Source organism: Gymnogyps californianus, chromosome 9, assembly GCF_018139145.2.
Source record: "Gymnogyps californianus isolate 813 chromosome 9, ASM1813914v2, whole genome shotgun sequence".
In the NCBI taxonomy this organism is placed as follows: Eukaryota; Metazoa; Chordata; class Aves; order Accipitriformes; family Cathartidae; genus Gymnogyps; species Gymnogyps californianus.
Genome location: NC_059479.1, coordinates 18,761,176 through 18,781,640, shown reverse-complemented (window position 1 = coordinate 18,781,640; position 20,465 = coordinate 18,761,176). Strand labels below are relative to the sequence as shown.

Genomic DNA, 20,465 nt, shown 5'->3' with positions numbered 1-20,465 from the left:
TCTGTAATGCAAGCTAGCCAGTATTCTCATTTACCTTCTTTTTTATGTAACTGCCTGAATAAAAGGCCCCTTAAAAGATAAAACTGCTCTGTAATACCTTTTTATTTTCTGTAATCTGGCATTTTGAGAACTGTAACCTTTCTTTTAAAATCTTATAATGGAAATACATAATATCATACTCATTACACCATTTTAGCAATTACCTTTTCAGGAACATGTATTTACAATATTCTTAAAGTTAAATGTCACAGTATAATCATGTTTCATACTTTTGAGTGTTTGATCCTGTGTACATCCTGCTGTGAATCCATCAAAGAAATTCTACCAGCATGGATTGATTGATCCATATATGTATTCAAAAACTTGTCTTGTGCCTGGCTGAAGGTGTAAAGGTACATTTGTCATTGGGAAGGTTCTGGACCATGTCAACATTGGCCAGTTAACTTCAGCTGTGAAGTGTGTCTGTGGCTTTTGGCTTGCAGGCATCATAGTGCTACATGATTCTAAATGCAAGATCCTCCTTCAATTTTGGCAGAAACAACTGAGGGCAACTTGCACTCCCAGCACAAGCGGCATGGTGGTGCTTGCCTGGGGGCTGCAGAGCACTTGCATAGCTGTCAGCTGATGGAAGAACAGAGAAATGGGTTGTATAGGAACCAACGGCAGCAACAGTCACATGCTCTTACTCGGATGCTCTTACTCAGCTGGGAGCTTGTATGAATGGGGCACAGTTCAAAGCACCTGAACTGCAAGTGGGTCATTACTTCACGTCAGTGTCTGGCTCCCAAAGCAAAGAGCTGGCAAGCTCGGGAGCATTGAATGCTCTTCTCTAGGAAAAGCCTTCCTGAGTCGGGGTACTCAACGGAAGTTGAGTAAGGCCAGTGGCAGCCCTGTGGCCAAGGCAGTCCTTGTTCTTGCAAGCTGTGTAGTACCGGTGCCCCTTCACTTGCTTTCTCAGCTCAGACCGCATGGCTTGAGACAGAGAAACACCGAGATGCTCTAAACTTCTTTGGGTGCATGCTATGGCATGAGATTTAGATGTGCGCCTGTCAGAAAAGAATGCACTGAAGAAGCTTGCTCACTGACATAAAACAAAGGAAGGAAGGTCCAAAGAAAGTTGGTGTTTCCAAAAGAATATGTGGTTGGTATGGTCAGCCTTGAATATGTCCTTTTTTGCCACAATTTCTGAGCACGTAGCACAGTAAGTTATTGTTTAAAATCAAATATCCTTTCCCAAATTCTCTTGGAGAGCACTTGCCAGTCCTGAAAACCATCCATCTTCCTATAGACAACCACTCTATATTTCTGCACCAGAGCCCGTTCTGCAAGGCACGTTTCTGTTCCTTATTTTTTGTGCTAATGTAGGTCTTTGCTGTTTTTTCTTGAAGGCAGTCAGTCCTCCAAAATATGCTGAAATAGGTCTCCAAATGAATTCACTCTTAGTATGTTTGAGAATTACCACAGTAGGCAAAAGCATTTGAAGAAAAACTGCTCTCAAAATAGCTCAATTAAGAATACTAAAGAAATTGTACTCACCTATACAGTAACTACATTCCTTCAAAATGGGTTATCCTTGTAGATTTTCCACTAAGTAGTCAGCTTTCTTTTTTGTTATTTCCTACATTCTGGAGAGAATCCATAGTAAAAATAAATATTCAGAGTGGTGGTGGCTTATTCAGAGTGGTAGTGGCTTCTGCACTTTTTTTGTACTCTTGGTGAGATAAACCCAGTTGTGTGTTTGTGGACAGAGTGGGTGCTGCTGGCAACAAATTCCCATGTCTCAGGCACGCCCGTGTAACAAGGCACATAGGGGCTGCTCATCTTGCAGGACCCCCAGGTACTGTACTGAGAAATAACCTTTCCTCAGCATTACTCTGAACCACTGGGAGGATAGTTTAGAATTCATTTACATTATATTGTTTCACTAAAAAATTGCTGGAAATCTTACGGTGTGGTTGAAAAACTTCCAGTATAGAGGGTATTCAAATACACGCTTTCCTGTCCTTTGATATGTTCTGTGGATATATGCAGTATTTATCATACAGTGCTTGTATAGTTCCTTTCACTTCTTAAATCACAAAGTGGTTTTTACAACATGGTTCTTTGTCTTCTTTTCGTAGGCATTTCCTATTTAAACATGGATCTGGGTCTTCAGCTATCTTCAGCGCAGCCAGTCAGAACTATCCTTTAACATCCAATACTGTTTACTCTCCACCTCCTAGGCCTCTTCCTAGAAGTACCTTTTCCAGACCTGCCTTCACTTTTAACAAACCTTACAGGTGTTGCAACTGGAAGTGCACTGCTTTGAGTGCTACTGCTATTACAGTTACCCTGGCGTTGTTGCTAGCCTATGTTATCGGTAAGCCTCTCTTTCTTTTCTATGCTGAATTATTCTTTACCTTTTCTGTTCTGTTGTCTTGCTTGCTTTTACACTAATACAAATCATGTTTTACTAATAATGTTTGCCATTGGGTGCTTTGTAAATGCTGGCGAACAAAATGCTAGGTTGGCCAGAGGTTGAATACAACGTGGAATTCTCATTAACTTTCTACTCTGTTAACCTTGATACTGCCTAATAGAGAAAGAAATATTATTCAAGATGACAAGTTTATACTAGCAGAGGACTCCTACTGATTTTAATTGCTGTGATATTTTTCTTAAATTAAACATTTGATTTTCATATTAAGCCTTACAACATCGTTGCTGTTAAAGAATTATTCGGAAAAGACTGATAATGCTTAATGTTATTTTGCCTTGCTACCTTTATTTCATTTCTTCAGTCTGATCGCAATTTAAATCTTTCATTTTTCCTCTTCTTCTATCATTGGCTACAATGACAGCTAGCTCTAAAAATATGTAGTATTTGACACCATGCTTTCTAAGATGTATTTTGCTGTCCCTTTATCAAATTTATGTTTCAGAAAAACGTTACATAGATTGAAGTGCAGTTACTTAATTTCAAACTCATCTTTGTAAGTACCTAACTGCAATTTTGTTATCACGATAGATTGGTAGGATTTATCAGAGTAGCTAGAAATGCCTTCCTTTTTGTGGGAAGACAGATATATTGGAGGTGGGCTTGGAGTCAATGTGATTACAATCGTACATGGGAGAGCAAGTCTTTGTGACTTGCTGTATGACATTTTGGCTGAACTTTAATTATCGCATTGGTTTTTCAATCTAAATTGAAAATACTACGAAACATTCATTATGTAGAATCTTAGAATGCAACTGTGGCTTCTCTAAACATAGGGAAATCTAATTAACTTTTGCTTGTGTGACGCACTTTCTCACACGCACTCTTGGTTTGTTGATTTAGTTGCCAGTTCACAGGTGGGCAGAAGCCAGAGTATCCCCAACATCTTATAGCTTAAATGGGGATAACTCTGGGTTTGCCTGAAAGAGTGGTTTGTACTTGGTAAAACTTGTACAGAGACACAAGTACAGATACCTCCAAAGTGATAAGTGGCCACTGCTTTTCTGTATTCTCTGAATAAATGTCTTCCTAGTGAAAATTATTACAATTTCAGTCATTTTTGTTTTCCGCTGGGTTTTTTTGTTCCATAGTGACAAAGTTCTGGTTACTGTCAGTGAGATGCTCATCAGGCAGGATTTTTTCTAACATCCTCATCTAATGCATATGGGAAAGCAGATTTGATCATTTCTGGTGTATGATTATTTGAAAGCACCTGAGGATCTAGTAAGCTACATTAATTGCAGATTTACATAACAGCTGGTGAGCATATGCCCTCGGTTAGGACTGGCTGTATAATTTTTGCAGCCTCGTCTGTTTGCGACAGATATATCCCACCCACACCATTTAGATTTTATCTGGATGAAGCACTGCCTGTTTCATCCCTGCTTAGATTTCAGTCTGCCACTGAAAATTTTTTTACTTTCTAGAGATATACTGCTGCATGTCATCAGCGTGAGAAGGCTGTAAGCGCTCCGTGTCACTATGAATTAAAAAGCTCTGCATGAATTTCCCGTAGACGTGTCTGTGTTTATCTTAACCTGGCAACATAAAGGTGTAACGTATTTTCTTTAGTTGGGCAGAACTAGGTAGAATGAAGATGTCTTTGTATTTTATAAATTATTAGTATTTCTAGTTATGTTTTCTATAACAAAATATAAGTCTCTGAACCAGGAATTCTAATTCAGAAAATTTTCCAAGATGCCATTATTTGCTCTTGTTTGCCCCAGAAATTTTTCAGTTGCATAAGCTTTCCTGCAGATTCAGGTGGTATTAGTTAGCTTATTCCAAATTAATATTCATGCTGCCCATTTCTGGTTGGTTAAATATTTAAATAAGTTCATGGTCTGTTCTTATGAGTCAGGTACTTTAGTTCTTTCCCTGTTGTCAGGTATGAATAATAGCATATAAACTATTTTCAAAGTTCACTTGCTCTGTAGGGTTTCATATTTGCATATCTTTTCATGTCAAAAATTTAAATGGGCATGTTTGAAATAAGAGTAGTTGAATATACAAAATCAGACTGTATGTAACACTCTGAAGTTAAAATTCACTCCCTCAAGTATTTTCTCTTTGCTCACCATGATTCAGGTCCCTCAGTCCTCACTCCAGGCAGGTTTTCTTCAAGTCAGAGGGAGTTATGTCTGAGCAATGACTACACACTTGGGCCCAAATTGCAAAACAAAACTCATTTTAATTTCAGGATCAAACTTAACCTGGCATCAGCTCAGTGGTTGTTACTGTAAGAATAAGGGAGACTTTGTAAAGGCAAAATTGTCTTTATAGTTGTATTTTATGGCATAGTCTACATTAACTTACAATAACCAGCAATTTAGGACCAAATGAATGTAGATCAAAATTTAATATTAACCTTTTTCTTCCTCTTATCTAATAACTTAAATGTGCTTTCTCAAATATCTTGTACTGCTGTTAGATGCATGAGCTACATGTTACTGTCAAAAATAGGCCCAAATCTCAGCCTCAAGTCAAAATGTTCCCAAAGTCTTGGAAACCCAAAGCTTATTCCAGATCAAAAATTTACAAGCAGCTCTTATATTTGTAACGAACTGAGACCTGTGCCAGAGTGCTCTAAGCTGTGATTTCTTTTCAATCAAAAGGTAAAGTAGCAAAATGTTTTTGTCCTTTTATTTTTCAGCCTTTCCCTATTATCAGTGAGACTCAATAGAGAAGCTTTTACTTGAGAAGACATACTTCTGTATTTTCTCTCCTTTGAACTACTAGTCAGTTAAAAAAAATATTTTTTCTCCATGTTTCCACTTTTGGCCTATAATCACCATGTTTATTATTTGGTCCTTTCTGAAATAAATTCGACTATTATATGGACAGTAAGGAAATTACAGAACCCTGTAAACGGTTGTGTAACAGCTGATTTATTGAAAATCTTTAGTCATAATATTTAGTTTATCAAGTAAAACACATATTTTCACTTCAACAGGAGTAATTTCTGTGAATAGGTTCTAAAGTCATAGTAGTTACTCCAGAAAAACATCATTTTATAAAGTACATGTTTGGTCTCCACACTGTAAATGTGTTGAATTATTTTCTATCGAATAAAGGCATTACGTATTTTTATTTTTGTTCCGTACTTTCATATATGTTGAGAACTGTAATGCCTTTATGGCAACCTGGGACCCAATTGCTTGAATTTGCCCACAAAGAGGGCAGTAAGGCAGGTGAGCAATTGGGACACCCACCGGGGAGGTGATGTTGGTGCCCGTCATCGGTGCGTCAGGGGCTGCAGCAGCTTCACCAGCGGTTCCTGAGAGCCTGGCCAGGGCTGTGGGAAGTGGGCAGAGCCTTCGGTTGAGGCAGAGTGAAATTGCCCGTGGAGTGAAAGGCTGACTAGGGAAAACAAGTTATCTGCTCTTCAGACAGCAACGTGAAATGGGCAAAATCTGCCTGCTAGCACTCGCTGTGTCTGGAGGGCATACCAGCTGTGTGTGTTTTAAAGATCTATGCAAATGAATGCTCCAATTTAAAAAAAAAAAAAATCCTGAGGGAAAATTACTGAAATCCAGTTACCTTAAAGTTTTTCTATTTTTGGTTGTAAAACAGAAACGGATAAATCCCTGGCTATGTGTTGATGTATATTCTCTGGCATAAGGTGTTTGAAAGGACTGAACTGTATCCATGTCACCAGTCTAGGCTCAGATATTTACAGAGATGGCACCTTGCAAAAGGGAAGTATGGAAAAGAAAACTGAAATTTCTATAATACTTTCAAAATAGTTTATTTTATCTGGTAAGTAAGATGAGGACTAGCAGACACTGTGTTATATACTGATGTCCAAAGGCTATAACGTAGCTTCCAAATTAGCACATGAAAGACAAGAACATACCTGTTTGATTCAATGCAGTCAATAGTTGTGTCTCTCTGTTCGTCTGTTGGTCTGTGTTGCTATAAAGAGTATAAAATAGGCTACCATTGTGGAATGGTATAGTAAATATTCTCTTTTTTTAATCTCATTGTAAGAAAAACCTAAGAAGCCATCAGCAATTAAAGAAGAAATTTGACCGAAAATTTAAGAATAAACAAGGCAAATGCAAGAGAGAGAATAAGAAATATAATATTTTTTCTGTAATTTTTCAGCACCACGCCATTTTCTTTAAGTACAATACAATGGCTGATGTGGCTGCTCATCTAGTCAGTTATTTTTAGCCCATTAGTAAGTAGGATTTTTCTTCCATGATACCTTACCATTTTATCAGCAGCTGATTTGGACTTGCAAATCACTGGTCCTATTGATCAAAGGTGCTGAACTCGTACGGTTCCTATTGATTTCTGCAGGAGATGCAAATGTTCAGTGCCTCTGAAAATTGCATCCCATGTTCTTAGATTTAACCATCCCTGACTACAAAATGACTATTTTATATACAAATGAATTCTCAAGTATGAATACGAAGTTGTCCCTATCCTTCATGATATTATCACTATTTATGAGTATGCACTGGAGGTGGGTGTTGGGTCTTAAATTATATTCATATGGAGGGTGAGGAAATTAAAACCTCTCTGCTGTCTGCCATTGTGACCTGTCATTTTTCACACGGTGTAGAAGGTAGAGGAGTGATGGTTTCAACATTGGGAAAGGCCAGGCCAAATTTTAAGGACGTATGTATCTCAGTGCATAGATTTATAATATTGGTTGCATAGCTTTATACAGTATAAAACAGTAGGAAAAATAGAAATCCCTAACTCTGAGAACTAGAAATTATGCAGAGAAGGCTCAAGGGGAAAATGTGCTGATTTTACACTGAAGAATATCACGGTATAGTAAACATTGCTAAATGCTTCAGGTATACGTAAAAGCTGTGATGCAGATGTGCAACTCTGAAATGTTGTTGAGCTCCTTAGTGGGATAGCTCTCACTGAGACAGGTACATCAGTTTCACAGCTGGAAATCGTGGTGTCTGCTCTCTCTGAGCCTGGGTCATACCGATGAACTTGATATTGTCACAAATCTTTAAGTACACTGAGGAGAAAGCCTGACAACATTGTACTGTTGTCTGATCTTAGACTTTGTTTGTTCCTAAGTCTAACGTATGACTCAGTAATGAAGAATGAAACCAGGCTAGTTATTATACATCCCAGTAGGAGGATTGCAGGAGAGGAGGGGTTATTTCTATTCTCAGGTGTAAAAATATGTTAGGTATAAAGAAAAGACTGCTTGAGAAAGAGGAGAATGCTTGAGAGTTAAGATGACTATAAGAAATATACGGAAAAATCCTTATTTCATGAAAGGCCGTATATGGTCCAAAACAGCTTACCACTTCAATATGGATTTTAAAACAAAAAAGATTCTGAAGACTGAATCAAATATTAACAGTCTCAGATTTTCAAATTTGGTTAGAGCAGAATGACATAGCATTTTGTTTACAAAATGAGCTTACAAAAGAACACCCCTTCTGTAGGTCAGGATCAGAACTTTGATTCTGACTCTTATTTGTGTGCAGGTATTTTCACATTGCTTCACCTTTACTGGAACTGAGACACTGATGCACCCGTGGCTTCACGCCACAGTGAAATCCAGTTTTATAAGCAGAACCTGCTAGTAGTTTTAGAAAATAAATAATTTTCTGGCACTTGGTCAGAGCAGGTGCAGAAAGAATAGTCAGCTGCTGATACACATTCTATTACAGCTCTTCTAAAGTCTAGGCTTCAGGGGGATGATCTACTGAGATTTTGTAACATAACAGGAAACAGCAGAGAAAGCTAAACAAAAGCCTTTAGTGGAGGTCAGCAATTTGGAGAGACTTCACATTTGTAGGATTTTTGTCCTCTGAAGTTCGTCTTGCAGGTTGATAAGTACTTATTGCACAGGACTTTTTTGACATCTCATCACTACTGAGAGTCTCTTTTGCACTGGAGCCAAGCCTCTTATTCATATTCTGCCAAACATGTAGCACAGGAGTTGACAAGCTGTGCTTACACAGAAGGTAGATAAGAATAAATTAAATTAGATCATTGGCTTCGTAGCAGATGGTGGGTTAATCCAGTTTACAAAGCGAGTTCTGAAAAAAATGCTCGTATATTTGTGAATATTTACTCGAGTATGCCGCAGAATTGCAAAGACGGAGTTAATTTATCCGGAAGTGTCAGTTTGTTTTATTTAAATGTTGAACAAAATAAGCAATCTGGCCATTTACTTCAGAGGTAAAGGCCCAAGCTTTGGTTCCGAACAGGGCCCAACTGGTTTCGCTTACAGCAGTAATGTGAAGCAACCAAAAACCTGCCTCTGGATAGAGAAAATCCCTTAGGCAGCATAAAGTCACACTAGCTTTTCATCTCTTTGTTCCATGAAGGAAATTTATGGGAAGGGTAGAAGATATAGGCCTTTAATTTATCTTTTTCTGCAAGAGATCTGTTTTATACCTAATAATTATTTTTTACCTAAGAAGCATAATAAATTAGCCAAGAAAAGCTCTGTACTACGAGTAGAATCATCTGTATGAGAGAGAGAGGTCATTTAAAGTTACCCTGAGCAGCTCCACCATGCAAGCCTGGCCAGGGCAGGATGATTGAGGAAGAAGCTTAGTTTCACCATAATCCTGTGCCATCCTCCAGTCTCTTTAGCTCCGCTGACTGCAGACTTCTCCAAATTTAGCATCTGCAGTAACATCCATAATGCATGATATAAAAAAAAAAGTGTATGTCCACTTTTGTGTTACAATTTTATCTGAAACTTTGAATTAAACAGGGCTATCTAATAGAATATAAATGAAATATAGGTGTGGTGGCATCCATCGTATAAGCTCTGTCTCCAAACGTTATGTAAAGAGGGTCAAATTTTGCCTTCAGATATATTTTCCTGCCTCCAGATCACCTCAGTGAAAGCAATGTACAACTCTGCTTGTGGCAGAGTGCAACTCATAAATAACACAGAGCAAACTAATGATGTAATGATAGAGGGAGTAATATACTGGAGGTTCAAGCAAGCTGAGAAAGAATATCTTTTCAGATGAGCTTTGCAGTAGGATGGAAGAGAAACCAAGTTGGAAGTTCAAGAATGCCAGGTAAAGAAGCGCAGTCGCTACCAGCAGGGAGAATATTGGCACCCAGTTTTCAGACGAGAGGTTCAGTTAGGGCCAGATGAGGGGATGTTACGGGCTGATGCTCCTGGTGACTCACCACAGCCCCTCCTAACTTCAAGTATGACTTTTGCAATTGTGAAGCATACTGATGCTGCTAACAAGCTGTTTAATCTCCGCTTGCCTGGTAGTCCTTGGTTTTTGCTTGAAACTGTAGCAGTTCACCAATGACCTTACACACCCCACTAGTAGCTGAGGTATTTTAGGTGCTGCAAAATACAGGGTACCTGATTGCGGGATTTTTCTGGAGCCAGGTAGGCAGAGCCAAAGTAGCTTTTGCTTTTTCCGTGATACCAGTGTAGTCGTCAAACTTCAAAGGCTGTTTTGTGTGTTCTGTGAGAACTTGAGCTACATCTTTAGTCATAATGATGGGGTTTGGTACTGTTAGTCAGCAGCCAGCCCTCAGAAGTACTGCAGTCAAGGTCTTTTTGTGTAAATGTCAGTCTGGAAGGCTGAACTTCGAGGAAAGGGCAGAGACCTTCATCAGAAGGTGAATCTCCCTCCTTTTTACCCAGCCCGGTCCTAAGTTGGACAGAGTGATGGTGTCATCTTCTGCTAGGTCTGTGGAGTAGGGTCTTATACCTGGGCACTGCACATGGGAAATACAACTGAGAATCTTACAAATGGATTCACGCTGTGGGAAATGACATTGTGGCCCACTGTTGAATTCCACAGCATTTTCTGTGCCCCTTTGTGTAAAAAGGGAAAAGCAGAGGCCAGAAATCCACTAGAAAAATCAGAGAGAGAATGACTCAACAGAGAAGTTCTTTTCAGCTTTTTAATGAAATTCAGTACGTGCCTACTTATTTCTAAGGAGATTTGAGAGAGAGAGATTTGAAAGTTTTATTTAATCTTATTTGGTGAAATATCTGTATATTTAAAACATGATGTACATATGTTGTAGGAAACACAAGCTTTGTAGGAATTATGTATACCCCAGGTAAAAGAAAAGTATCACAGAAAATGAAGAGGCAAGGTAAGGCTCTGTGTTTGCTAAATAAACATTTATTATTCCCTGTAGTTAACTTCTGAAAGAGGTCTCTCTAAGAATTAATGACTTTAGTGGTGTATGTGGTCTGGTTATTACCATAGTGATACCTGGATCTGAAGGTAATTTCTCAAGAGCTATAGCTAATGTAATGAAAATCGGATTGATTTTAAGATCGCAAGGTGACCGGGTTTCTGCAGTGATAGAAGTCATTCAGTTTAATTCAAGTAGACCTTATTTTCATAGCAATGTGCTTTGTTATTCAAACACTCGATCTTGCACATTGTTTAATGTGAAGCTGGTCTACCAGTATCCTGTGTCATCTCCCACAGACTGGAAGTCCAAGGCTGGCAGAGACCATCATCTCTACAGTGCAGTTGGTGTTTCTCAGGGAGGAAACTGACTGTCAAACATACATACAAATAGTTTTGCTAGCTTGCCAAGCTTTGGCACAAACTATAAAAACAGCAGCACTTCCCCAGCCTGAAGGAAGACAAAGCAAGCAAACTATTCGAATTGATGCGAATGGATGACAAAATGCATAGTGTATGTAATCTGGAAAAGACACATAGTGGGGAAAAAGCTGCATTACGTATTCAGTCCTTGCTTTGTGACGTACCCTCTGCAGCACGTGGAAATGCTGTCTTAGGAAATGAATAATAGCAACAATGGAAATAGTGCAAGAAAGCAACTAGATTATATTCATGATTCTGTAATCACTAAAAGCTTATTGATGTGTGCAGTTATGTTTTGCTTCTAGTGTTGATCTGTTTGAAGTGCTGATATAATTATTTGCATTAGTATAAATGAAAAGTACATTCATTAGTTATCAGTCCCATTGAACTTTGTTCCTTTTTGTTGTTACTAACTTTTTAAGTAAGAGTAATGTCCAGAAGCTCAAGCCAGGAGCAAGAGCTGCCTGCTCTAGAGATGTCAAGGCATGTTGATTTTTGTTGTACCTTCTGTACATAGAAGTAATCTGTCTTGCATTAATAAGGTCAAAGATCAGAGCTTAGGTCTGTGTGATCTGACTGCAAGACCCTTTTCAAAGCATTAGCATGGTCCCTTGACGATTTCAAGTCCATAGAATATGAAGTAATCCAGGCAAGTCTCCGGCTTGAGATCTTACCACTAACACCGGAGTAAGCTTCTAATATCTCTCCTGGGGAGTGGGAATTTACTGTCCAGTGGTGTGTCTCCAGAGCCCAGATCTGATGGTGAAGCAGTGGTTTGAGAATTCAGTAAATTTGGCTGTCTTCTCCTGAAGCCAATATAAAAAATATAAATGTGTCACAAATAGTGTCACCTCACTAATTTGATAGAAATGCTCTCATTTGCTTGATTTGGATCATGTATCTGCAGCTGGGTGATCCAGGAGTGCACAGATCTGGAATTAATGATTGTAGATTGGCAGCTTTGCATTCCTGTGGTAGTTTTGGCAAGCCCTTGCCAGGAACCCATTCAAGGCATGGCGTTTTGCTTTATAATTTAACTTTTCAGCACGCAAGGGAGGCCTGTGAGCAATCACATAGAAAATGGATAATAGGCTCTAGGTTTCCTCTTTGTATCGCGATTTTTTCCTGTCGTGGTTTAAGCCCAGCCAGCAACAAAGCACCACGCAGCCGCTCGCTCACTCCTCCCCCCGGCGGGATGGGGAGGAGAAAATACGACAAAAAGCTTGTGGGTTGAGACAAGGACAGGGAGGGATCACTCACCAATTACCGTCACAGGCAAAACAGACTCGATTTTGGGGAAAAATAAACCAATTTAATTTGTTAACAACCAAATCAGAGTAGGATAATGAGAAATAGAACCATATCTTAAAAACACACCTTCCCCCCACCCCTCCCTTCTTCCCGGGCTCAGCTTTGCTCCCAATTCCTCTACCTCCTTCCCCACCCAGCAGCACAGAGGGACAGGGAATGGGGGTTGCAGTCAGTTCATCACACGCTGTCTCTGCCTCTGCTTCCTCCTCAGGAGGAGGACTCCTCACACTCTTCCCCTGCTCCAGCGTGGGGTCCCTCTCACGGGGGTCAGCCTTCCATGAGTTTCTCCAACTCAAGTCCTTTCTATGCACTGCAGTCCTCCACGAACTGCTCCAGCGTGGGCTTTCCCACAGAGTCACGGCCTTTTTCGGGCCCAGCCACCTGCTCTGGCGTGGGGTCCTCCACGGGCTGCAGGGGAATCTCTGCTCCGCCATTAACCCCCATGGGCTGCAGGGGGACAGCCTGCTGTCTCACCACGGGCTGCAGGGGAACCTCTGCTCCGGCGCACCTCCTCCCTCTCCTTCTTCACTGACCTCGGTGTCTGCGTGGTTGTCTCTCTCACATCCCACTGCTTTCCTCACTGTAGCTCCTCATTTTCTTCTTCCATCTTCTTCTTCCTCTCCTGCTCTTTTTACTGTAGCTCTTCTTCGATTTCTTCCTCCACCTTTTTACTCTCTCCCTTTTTACTCTACCTCAGCAGTCTTTTCCCCTCCTTGAATCTGCTATCCCAGAGGCGCTACCACTGTCACTGCTTGGCTCGGCCTTGGCCAGAGGCAGGTCTGGGTTGGAGCCAGGGAAGCTTCCAGCAGCTTCTGACAGGAGCCACCCCTGTAGCCCCTCCCCTGCTACACAAACCCAACACATTTCCTTAAAGTATGTACAAGTGCAAAAGAAAACAATGTACTTTCTAAATGCAAGACCCATTCTAGATCATGCTTACTTCTCCGGAGAGTCTCTGAGGTTCCTACATGATTCCTACACTGTTCCTTCCAGTACCTAAATGGTGCCTACAAGAAAGCCGGAGAGGGACTTTTTACAAGAGCATGTAGTGATAGGACAAGGGGTAATGGCTTTAAACTGAAAGAGGGTAGATTTAGATTAGATATAAGGAAGAAATTCTTCACTGTGAGGGTGGTGAGGCACTGGAACAGGTTGCCCAGAGAGGTTGTGGATGCCCCCTCCCTGGAAGTGTTCAAGGCCAGGTTGGATGGGGCTTTGAGCAACCTGGTCTAGTGGAAGGTGTCCCTGCCCATGGCAGGGGGGTTGGAACTAGATGATCTTTAAGGTCTCCCTTCCAACCCAAACCATTCTATGATTCAGGAAGAGCAAATATATTGCCTTTTAGGCTCCCACTGTGGGCAGATCCTACTCAGTGCAAATTGCTGCATGTGGCTAAAGAGCCTGCTACTCGGGTTTTGCTCTTTATGTGACAATTTCTGCTCCTCTGCGGGGGGGTATCCTCAATCCATATTTTAGTGGGTCATCAGTCCTCCCTGCTGAGTTACTTCAATGCTAAGGCAGCCTCTTTCTTGGAAGAATTTGCCCTCCTCAGTAAGACCTAGGTAATTGTCTAGAATGACTGCAGTATTATCATATTATGCTTAAAATAAGATCCTCGGTTGCTGTCTTTCTCCTACCATGCTTCGATGCCTCAGATCAGAAACAACAGAAAGGAAAGCAGAAAAAATGAGTGGCTGCACAGGCAACGTGGAGTAGGCAGCCCCCATGTATGGTAATAAGGATAGTTTATAACTTCATAAAAAGATTAATTTACTAGATTTCCCAGTGCATACATAAATAACAACTATATTTCTGTTAATATGTGTTGTAGAATAATTGTATATATTCTAGATCTAGAGCCAGGTTTTTATCTGCAGTGTAATTCTAGAGTAAATCTATGGAGTCAGTGTTTTTACTAATGTTTAACCTAAATGAAAAGGTTTGGGAATGCAGTGGGCACAGTTTCACTTAGAACTGGGTTGCAAAGGTGAGAAGTTTTGCTTGGTCTCAGTGCTTTAATCAACAAACTCTGAGCTCTTTGACAATTGAAAGCTGAGGGACAACATTGATGTAGCATTAGAATCTGTCACACAATATTAAATTCATTCAACTGTTGTCCTTTTAATTGCAAGTATTTCCATTAATTGCTGTAGAAATTCATCACCCTGACCTGGCTGAGCTCCAAAAGAAAGTGTGGAAACTAATTAAACATTGAGTTTTAAGGTAAAATAGTAAATTGCTCATTAGACTGCTTGAAATTCTGATTTATTACTAACAGAACGAAGTAATACTTGACTTTGCAGAAACTGGGTCATAGCATTCTTTCTTAGTCTGACTGAAGGTGCTGTAGCTTAGACATCAATTAATTGGTCTTCATTTTTTTGCAGCAGTACACTTGTTTGGTTTAACCTGGCAACTACAGCCTGTTGAAGGGCAGCTATATGAAAATGGAGTTAGCAAAGGAAATAAAGGAACAGAATCCATGGATACTACTTACTCACCAATCGGAGGAAAAGTTTCTGATAAAACGGAAAAAAAAGGTATGTGTGAATGAGAAGACAGACAGATTACAAATATTTAAATATTACTACTGTTCAGATTCTGTATTTGCTACAGTTTGACAGTATTTTAAGTTCAGGTTCTATCATCTCTAGTATAATTTTAAAACAGGTATGAAAAGCCCATGACCAGATTGTTTCCTTTAGCAGAACTCTCACTGAAATTAGCAACAAGCCCAAGCCATTAGGAAGGTAATGTTCAATAGCAAAATAATCGCCCTTCTTTTGTGAGAGAAGAGAGATTAGAGGGTTTGGCTTCTCTCTGAAGACAGGGGAGATTGGACCGTAGTCGCCTTGTTCCCATTTGTGCAAAGGGCTTGACGCTGTGCCTGTCTTGCAGGCCAAAGTCAATCTTGGGCAAAGTGAAACACTTTGTACTGACAGGTCAGAATATGCAGAAGGGTAGAAATCTTAATGCTTTTAAAGGCATCCAGTTCTTGAAGGCGTAAGCTAAAATACAGCATCCTGTCACATCCTGGCTTAACCAGTCATAGTGAATCAGCTCGCAGGAATCTACTGAGGTTTCACAAAACGCCTGAGCCAGTCTGGCAGCTCCCTGCTGCCCCGGGAACGGTCCTGCTCTGCCCCCGCTCTCTCCCTGTGCGGCTCCCTGCATCCCCATGCCCACTGCAGGGATTGTCTTATGCACGAGCAAGACACGTCAGTTCACTGTGGCAGCAGAAAATGGCTTCATTAAAAAATGTGAACAGTCTTCTGCCATGTAAGTGGCTGAACCAGCTCTTTTGACGGGGCCGAAAAGTGCCAGAGCTGGCATAGGAAAGGAGTGGACTGTGCAGCCAGGAGTGTGAAACAGAGAGCAGGACTGTCTCCGAGATGCGGAATTCCTTTCTCTCAAGTCCTGTCATTTAATGTTGTTAGATCATCTACTTCAATATTAGTTACAAGCTCTGGCCCATGCTTCCCATTGACCACCATGGTGACGCTTTCTGACTGTGAAAAGCAGATGGCCCTCCCATTTCTTTTTATGATACTCAGAACAAGTGGATAAATCAAATTAGATCAGAGAAAAGTGAATGGGAGTAGAATATGAACCCTAGTCTTTCCAGTTGTTAGGAGGAAGGTAAAATTGTACTGAGAGCTCTGCAATGATAGGAGATTTCCAGAGCTTTCAAATTTTAGAGCAGAGCAGCGATGTGATTTTGTGTATGCCAGGTAAGATCTATGACTGTAAATATGAGACAAGGTGGGACATTGTTGTACCAGTCCCTCCAGAAGGAAGATTACATCTCACATCAATAGTCTTACAAATCAATGTGGCACAACTGGATAAAGATCATATTAGATAAATGAGCAACAGAAATATATGTAAGGAGACAATGATGTTGTTATCCATTATTTCATCCCTTAGAATGAATTGGTAGTGAATTGCAGTAAATGTTTTATACACTTCTGTATTTTTGTCCTGGTGCACCATGGAAAATATTTCAAATAGTTCTTCTCAACTCTATTAAATCATTTTGTCAATATATTACAGATTTAATTAAAGCTCTTCCAAAACATTTGGCTTCCAAAGGAGGATGTGCAGGAAAAACATCAAAAATCTTAAAAATTAGATGCTTGAAAACGGAGAAAAAAATATGTGAATCAATAGAGACTCAAAGCAGTAGGTAAAAAACCAAACCACCTGCCTTGCCCCAGGCTATCCCAATGTCTTGTGTAGCTGCACAGTTCCCCCACAACACTAAAGCACAGAGGGCTGTGATAGCAGAGCCAATTCACTGAGGGCTTATCCAGCAGTTTCAGAGGTCAGTCGTGAACATAGCTAGACTGTTGTCCCACTTGTCCCCTTTCACCTTTTGGGGGTAGCCTGTAATCCAGAGTGTATGCTAACAAGGAGTATACACTAGGGAAAACAAGAAAAATCATGTGGACTTAGTACCAGGCATTAGTACATGCATAGTCTGGCTGTGGCTAATTTTTGCTGGTTTTATTTCTTTCCATTGCTTGCAATATATATCAGTAATTTTATTCCCAGTGCTCATAACAAATTTGCCATGTAGATGTGCTGGGAAGGAGGATTTGGAAACAGGCAACTCCTTTCACTACGGCAGGATACCACAGCAAGTTGATACTTTGTGTGTAAACTTGAAGCCTCTGACGTGATTTCACAGGGATAAATAACTACTGTTAGATATTGTGACCTCCCACTTTCCCAACTCAATGCAGCAGCACAGAATGCTTTTCCAGACTTTAAAAGCCTGTATTTTAACTAGTCTTTTAATGAAAATCAAGTTTACAAACCAGCAAGTCAGATTTCTTTAAGAAGTCACTTTATAACACACTGACCCACGGCTATGAGTTAACATTTTAATATGTGTAATGTGATTAAAAACTCAGACATCCTATTGATGCTGGTATTTACCAGGGGAGTACAAGGAGATTGATTGTTTCAGGATCAGTAATAATCAGCATATGGGTACTTTCTTGAGAAGATAATTGGCACCACGCTGTTCAGAGTTTTACTTTCTTGAAGACAAGAGAAACCTGTGATTAGGAATCTATCTTCTGTGTCAGACTTGCAAGGGAAGTGTGCTTAGAAAGAATAGGGAAGAATTAATACCAGTTGGCAAGATTAGGAGCTGTACAAGGAATTGAATATAGATAATTAAATGATACTTTGTCATAAGAAGATGTTGTAACGAGAAAGATGTTTTTAGAACAAGAGCAGAACTTGTATTGCAGCGCTGTAATTTTAAAAGCTTATTTGGGACTTTTTCAAGAAAGAGCAAGGAAGTATACAAGTATAGTCTGTGAATAGTGTATCTCCAGATGCCTTTTTTGTACGGCCAAATACCTGCTTAGTTCAATTAAGCATAGAAACAGCTAAATTCTTTTTCTATAAAGAAGGCACAGTGGCTCAGTGACTGTGAAAATATGCACTTCAGACGTGGCTCTTACAGTAGCCTTTTCATGCTGTGTGGTTGTCTGAAAAAATAGTGTTTGAAAGGTGGAAATGGTGTGACTGCATACTTTCAGTAGGTGGTAGATAATATATATTTTTGATGTTACCATTGCGAACAGCAGCATGCACTTCTTTCCGGTGTAATGGGATAAAAGTAAATCTAAATGCATCTGTTTTTTTAAAGATTACACAAAATTATTACTAAAGCAAAGGTATTTTCAGCCAAAAGTGGAAAAACTCAAAGATATGTTGTTTTGAGCCTAGCAACACTAACGTGGTATTCGGCATAATTTGATAACATCAATTAGTGAAAATACTCCCTGACTAAAGACATAATGCTTTTTATTTTCAACAAAGAAACAGACCTTCTCACTTCAACAAACTAAGAAGCAGTTACTGTATTTTAAGGGACCTTGAACACCTACCAATAATGCCATTAACTTCAAAAATGATACTGTATCCTTGACTTTTTACTTAGTGCTCTACCGTCCTGTAATTGAATCACATTAATTACCATGTGTCAATATCACCAAAAAGTTCCTTAGCGTTTTACTTAACCCAGGGTAATTGCTTGCAAAGAATCATTAAGATTTAATATCTCTGGAGTACTGGCAATAGGGGAAAAGGTTTTTAAATTTACATCAGCCAAGTAGGATCTTGTATGGGTTGGGGTGGGAAGGCATCCACTTTCATTGCCCAACATAGGAAGTTCAATTCTCTTTCCAAAACTCAACATTCAAGATTTTTTCCATGAAGCAAAATGGACAGAAGTAGTCTCACCTTGAACATTGTTAAAGCAGCAATTTGGAAATAGTTTAACTCATGAAGTAAGTAACAGGTGTATTTTTAGAGTATTAGATTACAAGTTCTGTGCTCTAAAAATAGATGCTTTTATGTGATAAGGTGTTAAAAGTCAGCTCCTAGTTCTTGCTGTAGGTTCGGTGACAAAAAGCAGCCGTAAAGCTGGAAGATCCAGTACCCTGAGAATTGCTCCTGCCTTGTAAATTGAATCTCTATTCATTAAGAATGCTAAGTACTTCCTACGCTAGTTAAAGCCTATGTAAGACCCCACTGAGGATCTTTGTTATTAATACGTTCAGGAAAAGCTGGCCCTAGCGTTGCTACTGCTGTTTTCATTTCCAACGGCAATTTATAAAATTTCACGTACATTATGTTGCATTAGATATTTATATGCATTATTGTAAAAGGTGAGGCTCCAGTCACTTTGCTTGCTTCTCTTTACCCTTCACTGTGATACTGGGATGAAATGAAACATAAATGGGTATGGCTGCTGAATTCAATCATCTTCTCTTGGCTCTTCTTGCGATGCAGCATACTATCCTGCCTTTTTTCTAGTTGAGAGAAAGTACGGAAATGCGAGTGAGAGTTTTGCAAAACTTACAATGGAATTAGCTCAGATGTTAGCAGGATTGGGTCTGTGATTTGCAGCACGTCACGATGCTGATCACAGACAGGCATTAAAATACACAAAGATGGTGATATAAGCCAGCAAAGCAAGCCAGCTCCAATTTAGTTTGGCAATGTCTTCTTTATGCATTCCATTTCCCTTTCTATTTCAGCTCTCTCATACCCATGTGTGAAGTTACATACTGTAGATGTCTGCAAATTTATTGTTAGGCATTATGAAACGATGCCAGTTTTCTCTTTAGATTGCCTGTCCCTATCCTCATGCCCCTGTTATGCCTTCATGCAGAAAGACCAAGCCAAAACAGATGTTCTTTATTTCTCCAGGACTAGATTATCACTACCATAATAAAATCATTAAGAATGGTGATTAAGAGAAATCTAGGCTTTGGACATGGGCTCCGACCTACCAAGTTTGATGGATTGTCTGTCCTCACTGGTGTCCGTTTGTGTAGCTTATGCAATGCCCGTTCGGCAGTAGTCTGAAATACGTGCCAGAGGAAGATCTCCCCCTGCCTTCTCTCTGTGCGCTCTCAGTTGAATGGGTTTTGTTTGCATAGCTGATAGGTAAAGACCACGGTTTACGCAGCAGCACTTCTACCTTTTTAGATTCAGTAAAGCATTCCAAGATTTCCAGGGCAAAAATGCTCTGTGACGCCTGTTTTTGTAAATATTGCATGCAAGTTTGTTTGTATTTTTCAACTAGTTGAATAAAAAATGCAATGGTTTCAGTGAAAAGCCCTCTGTTTAGAGGTTGTTTTCAATATATTCCGGTATATCTAAGGCACCTTTATACCTCGTGACCTATTATCTTCACCCACCATGAATATGCAACTGATTCTTTTGTTTGTTTCTGGAAAACTAGTTTTTCAGAAGGGACGGGCCATAGACACAGGAGAAGTTGAGATTGGAGCACAAGTTATGCAGACGATCCCCCCTGGTTTATTCTGGCGCTTTCAAATTACTATACATCACCCCATGTACCTGAAATTTAACATTTCACTGGCGAAGGATTCTCTGCTGGGAATTTATGGCAGAAGAAACATTCCACCTACTCACACGCAGGTAATTAGAAATAATACTAATTCTATCATACTTACATTTTCAAACAGCAGTGGATGCGAATGTTCACAATACACTTTCAAAGCAGGGAGGGAGGAGGGGACTGGCTGTAACCACAAAAAGCAGTCTGTTTATCCCTTTCTTTTACTGAGGTCTAGCTATAC

At 39.9% G+C, this 20,465-nt stretch overlaps 1 protein-coding gene across 1 annotated transcript in view; it reads left to right on the top strand.

The window, feature by feature from the left end:
* The window catches only part of TENM1 (teneurin transmembrane protein 1), an 840,514-nt gene that overhangs the window by 685,725 nt on the left and 134,324 nt on the right, over positions 1 to 20,465 (top strand). Inside the window, exons 8-10 of the mRNA XM_050901608.1 lie at positions 2,121 to 2,359; positions 14,721 to 14,873; positions 20,105 to 20,304. Of these exons, the coding sequence (XP_050757565.1) occupies positions 2,121 to 2,359; positions 14,721 to 14,873; positions 20,105 to 20,304 (592 nt within the window). The remainder of the gene's footprint in view (positions 1 to 2,120; positions 2,360 to 14,720; positions 14,874 to 20,104; positions 20,305 to 20,465) is intronic.